The sequence below is a fragment of the Garra rufa genome, chromosome 9 (genome assembly GCF_049309525.1).
Source record: "Garra rufa chromosome 9, GarRuf1.0, whole genome shotgun sequence".
In the NCBI taxonomy this organism is placed as follows: domain Eukaryota; kingdom Metazoa; phylum Chordata; class Actinopteri; order Cypriniformes; family Cyprinidae; genus Garra; species Garra rufa.
In genome coordinates, this window is record NC_133369.1 from 49,276,345 (window position 1) to 49,281,803 (window position 5,459).

General features: G+C 37.2%; 1 protein-coding gene and 1 long non-coding RNA gene across 2 annotated transcripts in view; one reads left to right on the forward strand and one right to left on the reverse strand.

Moving 5' to 3' along the window:
• Window positions 1–1,059, reverse strand: part of LOC141343287 (uncharacterized) — a 13,092-nt gene extending 12,033 nt beyond the window's left edge. The window contains exon 1 of the mRNA XM_073847881.1: window positions 828–1,059. Coding sequence (XP_073703982.1) covers window positions 828–1,059 — 232 coding nt within the window. The remainder of the gene's footprint in view (window positions 1–827) is intronic.
• Window positions 1,060–1,825: 766 nt separating this feature from the next.
• Window positions 1,826–4,127, forward strand: LOC141342065 (uncharacterized). The gene is made up of 5 exons (XR_012356655.1): window positions 1,826–2,131; window positions 2,251–2,345; window positions 2,496–2,672; window positions 2,797–2,960; window positions 3,570–4,127. It is a non-coding gene; the product is annotated as an uncharacterized lncRNA (long non-coding RNA).
• The last annotated feature ends 1,332 nt before the right edge of the window (window positions 4,128–5,459 follow it).

Below are 5,459 nucleotides of genomic sequence, written 5' to 3' on the forward strand. Positions count from 1 at the left end.
AAGCCCTGTCCCCACTGCCAGGCACTCAACACTATACGCTGCAAAACCTGCAGAAAGTGTTTTGCTACTTTAAGTCTCAAAGAGAAAGTTAAACAAAAGGAAAAGGAACTTGAGGCAAGTGCATGGATGTCAACAAAAAAAAAAAAAAAAAAAAAAACAGGAATGCTGCTTGTGTGGTGGATTCCGCCCGCATAGCTGTAAGTCCCACTGAAACATGCCTCGCTCGGCCGGACTGAATGGCAAAGGAGCCTGCTGCATGAATGGATTTAATATGGGAAACTGTGAAAACATGAGTAAAATAAATGATTATCAATCAAATTTAAATTTACATGAAAATCAGTTGTTCCTTACAACTTACCAAAGAACTAAAGATCCATGGATATTGACATGTGGCCAGTAATCATGTTTAATGACATTTATATGTGCCTGATTTCAGTGCTGGGGACATATAGCAAATTATGGGACAAAGAAGGGACAGCTGTGACCTGACTGTGCTACAGGTCATTAACCCATTCTGGTCCCGTCCAGCTGTCCAGAGCCTTCGCTGGTCCAGTCCAGCTGCCCAGAGCCTTCACTGGTTACACCCAGTCTGCCAGAGCCTCCGCTGGTTACGTGGCAGTCCTCCAGAGCCTCCGCTGGTCCAACCCAGCCTTCCAGAGCCTCCGCTGGTCCAACCCAGCCTTCCAGAGCATCCTCCGAATGAACCTCTAAATTTCCCCAAGAAATTTTTTTGGGGGGGCTACATACCCCTAGCCTACGTGGCCAGGCCGAGGACTGAGGCCAAGGCCACGGGGGCTGCCCAGCCATGGCTCCTTGTACTGTCTAACCGGCCATGGCTTCCTGACCTGCCATGGCCTGATGAACTATTGTACCGGCCATGGCTTCCTGACCCGCCATGGCCTGATGAACTATTGTACCGGCCATGGCTTCCTGACCCGCCGTGGCCTGATGAACTATTGTACCGGCCATGGCTTCCTGACCCGCCATGGCCTGATGAACTATTGTACCGGCCATAGCCTCCTGACCCACCATGGCCACCTGAACTGCCTGTCCAGCCATGGCCTCCGGACCCACCTTGGCCACCTGAACTGCCTGTCTGGCCACGGCCTCCTGATTCCCCTGACCTGCCCTGTCTCCCTGATCCGCCCTGGAGGCTCTCCCCGCCTAGACTATCCTGGTTCCGTGTCGGCCTCCAGGGCGCCCGACCTCCCTCCCCTGTTGTATCGTCACGGCGCGGGACGCGCCTACCGGGAGGGGGGGGGGGGTAATGTTACATGTATCCTCATGTTTGTTGTGGTTTTGCACTGTTTGTCATTTGGTTTCTCCCTTCTGGTTTCCCCCTGTCTCTGTGTTTATTTGGTTTAGCTCTTATGATTAGTCCTCGTTAGTGTTATCCCTGTCACCTGTGTGTACTGATTAGTTTGCCTTTATAAGTCTGTCTTTGAGTTTAGTCCTTTGTCCGGTCATTAACGTTAACCTTGTGTGTGGATGTCTCTTGTTCATTTCAAGAAGTTAATTAAAGTCATTATTGTTGGAATCCTGCTTCCCGTCTCGTCAAACCAGCACGTCACGTAACAATTATAGGGATAATTCACCTAAAAATAACATTTCTGTCAATAATTACTAACCCTTATTATTTACTCATCCTCAAGTTGTTTCAAACCAAGACATGGCTCTTGTATCTGTGAATACAGTAAGATTCATAACTTTACACCGTGTCTACACCGGACGTGAGCGACAAGTGTCGTGTCCAGTGTATGACACGGTGTTTGTTAGTAACTTGCTAACAAGCACATTCAGAAAGGCAATATGCAGATATCAAATATACATGTTCTGGAGATGAAATCAGATCAAAAATAGCTGCAATAGTGGTAAAACAATAGTAGACTGTGAGCTTCTCATTCAGTCTGTACACACATTGCTGACACACATATTCAAACACTATTTAAAAGTGAATTTTGCATGTTAAATCCCATTTGAACAACAGACTTCTAAAATTGGTTTTGTATTTTGTAGACTCAGAAGGATCTGCAAATGCAGAAAAACAGCTTGGAGGGAATGAAGACAGAGCTGTCTCTGCATGATGATGGTGTTGTTCAGCGGGTTTTAGATGTACAGCAATGGGCAGAAGGTATTAATTTGATTTGCCTGAACTATTATTTGCATCAATGAAAAAATTCTATTCTTTGTAATTATCATCATTTTGTAATAACAGCTTTTATGCATTTTTTTTTTTTTTTTTTTGTGTAGGAAGTGACAGACATGGGAGAGGTGATTTGAAACTGTTACAAGAGGAAATAGAGGGATTAACAAAAGGTGCACACAGTGCCTGTACAGCCAAACAGGTAAAGGCAAACATCAGAATTTTTACTTTTTAATTTAATTTTTTTCTAAATATTATTTCATTAGATGTCATGTTAAATATGCATTCATTTTGCATAGCTATGGCAGTGTTGTAATGTCTAAGAGAAAAAAAACAAAACATTTCCTTCCAGATAGCAACAAGAGGCGCCATTCTTTGCGTCACAGAAGAAATTAAGAGAAAAAGAAGCTAGCAGCTGCAGTGGAAGACTATAACCGCAGAGCAGATCCATCCCAGAAGCTAGGGCCAGTTGAAGACTTCTTTACAGATGAGGCTGTTGCTTGGCCCTGGGAAATCCCTAGCAGTAGTGGTATATTTTATATAACAGGGTTATTATTTTATGTATGTAGAGGGCCATGGACAGCAGAGTTTAGTTTCAGCTAGGGATGCACCATGACTCTTTTGTTAACTAAATTTGCACATATGCATTTTAGAATCGGGTTCATTTCTCACGAAGAGGAAGATCTTCGACAGGGTGATGGCAGTGAGACTCCTTGAGGAGGAGAAAGCTGTGATTTTAAAGGAGATGAAACAACACTGGACTGTCCTGATACAAAAGACAATTTTGAAGAACTGATTAATGAGATCACTTCTAAATGTAAGTTTTTAAGCATTCATTTATTTGTTCTGCAGTAGGGTTGCATGATTATGACAAAATTCATAATTGTCAATTATTCCCTAAAATTATAATTGTGATTTATTAATGATTACGATTATCACATTTTGCGTTAAATGATGTTTATGCCACTGTTTGAAGCAACTGCATGCAATATTTTTATATGAAAACATGCTGAAAAGACTCTTATTGCTTTTCTATTTTTTATTAATGGTGTTGTCAAAGGTCAGTACTGAAATTTTTTTTTTAAATGTATGATACCAGCATTTCCGTTCTTCACTGAGTGCTTACACAGATACACATGGGAGCATTTAAAAGCTGCATCTGTCAGTGGATCCCAAACACTTTTGACAACACTTTAATCTGTAGTATTACATTTCAAATGTCAACTATACATTGTATTGTTTTTTTTGTTTCTTTACATAAATGTTTAAAAATATGCATGGTATTAAAATGTTATACTAAAACTAAAATTAGAACAATTTAAAAACCCTTAAGATAACCTGTAGAAAAAGAAAAAAAAAAAACGTCTTAAGCATGCAGAATAATGTAAGTGGACTTTATCCGATTCTCTTCACTTTTGTTTTTCAGCTCGTTTTCCGACCCTGTCTGACACTGCATGCAGTGGACTTCTCTGCGTCCTTCGAAAGAAACAACATGACATCAAACATTTAATGCAGTTGGTAAAGGCAGGCTATTTGAAAATTTTCAGTCGTCATGATTTGATGATTCAAGCTTGAAGAGGAAAATGACATCCAAGAGGAACGGCTCTCAGAAAGCGACGACAGCTCAGATGATGATAATGAACATGATTTCCCCTAAGACACATTTGTATGAATGTCTTAAAGAGTACATAACCCAAAATAAAAAAAGATAATTCTACAAAGGGATTAAGATTAAAACTTATCTTGAATGAATGAATGACCAAATCCATCAAAATGTTTTGTAACTAAATGTTTGATACCACTGTGTCTTGTAATAAATTTATAACCAAATAAATTTCACATGGCTAATTAAACATCTAATAATTATTCGGATCATATAATTATGCAGTTACGCTATGCACTTTCAGTGTTTTTGACACATTGCAGTTATGCAAGGCACTTATTGTGATGTCAGAAAAGAAATAAAAATTGTATGCCAAATATGTATTTGGTATCACTTTATTATAATGTGCCCTAATTACAAATTTTACATGTAGTTACTATAATAATTACTATAAGTTGTGCATAATTACATGCAACTAACCCAAAGCAAAGTGCTAATCTTAACCTTATAGTATATGTAGTTAATTAAGTCATTACTTGCATGTGTAAGTACACCGTAAAAAGGACAGATTAAAAATAAATGTTATATATTTATAGATATACCTACATTTTTATAGATTTTAATATATTTAGTAATATGCCATATATGAAATAAATAAAAATATCACGTTTCTTATTATTTTAATGATTTTTAAAAAAAAAAATGCAAATGCAAACTCATGAGTCATTAGTAATTCTAATAATTCATTTAATTACTATAAGATTTGTTTCCTGGATTTGACTAATCCATTCAATGTGATATATTTTTCAGGGGCAGATACATATACATATATATCCACACACACACACACACACACACACACACACACACACACACACACACACACATATATATATATATATATATTATATTTATATATATATATTGCACATAGAGAGGGCTGAATTTGAGAAAGTGTGGCTGATTAAAAAGTGTGAAGAATAAAAACATTTTAAAAATGTAACAACATGTAACATTTAACTTCATATCTCCTATTTTCATGAGAATGTTTCACAAGGTAATTTGTCAAATTCATTACTTTTTCTACTTTGAGTCAAGATCAGATGGTGTGAGGAATTGCTTGTTTTCTTTAAGTTTATGAATTAAAAAAAAAAAAGAAAGAAAACTAACCTTCCATGAGTCCCAATGAGACTAACATTTCAGATTAACAATTTGGGACAATAATGCACCAAAATATTACCATTGAATATACTCAGTGACATGTTGTTTTCAAGTTTATTTGTATAGAACTTTTTTTGCAATAAAAATCTTTGTAATGCACACAAATACAGCAAATATAGTAAATAAATACAGCAAATGGCAAATTTCAGTTACGTGAAGAAAAGGCTGAAATGTTCATTCCAAAAAGTTACAGTCGGCTGTACTGCTACAGATACTCAAGGCACAATTGACGATGATGCACAAGTGAAAGAAGTAGTGATGGGTAAGTTACTCTAAAAAAGTAATTAATTACTAGTTACTAATTACATCGTCAATCAGTAATTAGTAATTAAATTACTGTACTATTTACTCTCTCTGAAATTATACAATATTTACTTTCTAAAATCTATATAAACATCATCCTGTTGAAGAATACACGGATACACATGAAACTGGGCTTTTAATTCTTTCAGACAAACAGTATACAATTTCATAAATTATTCTTGAACTGAT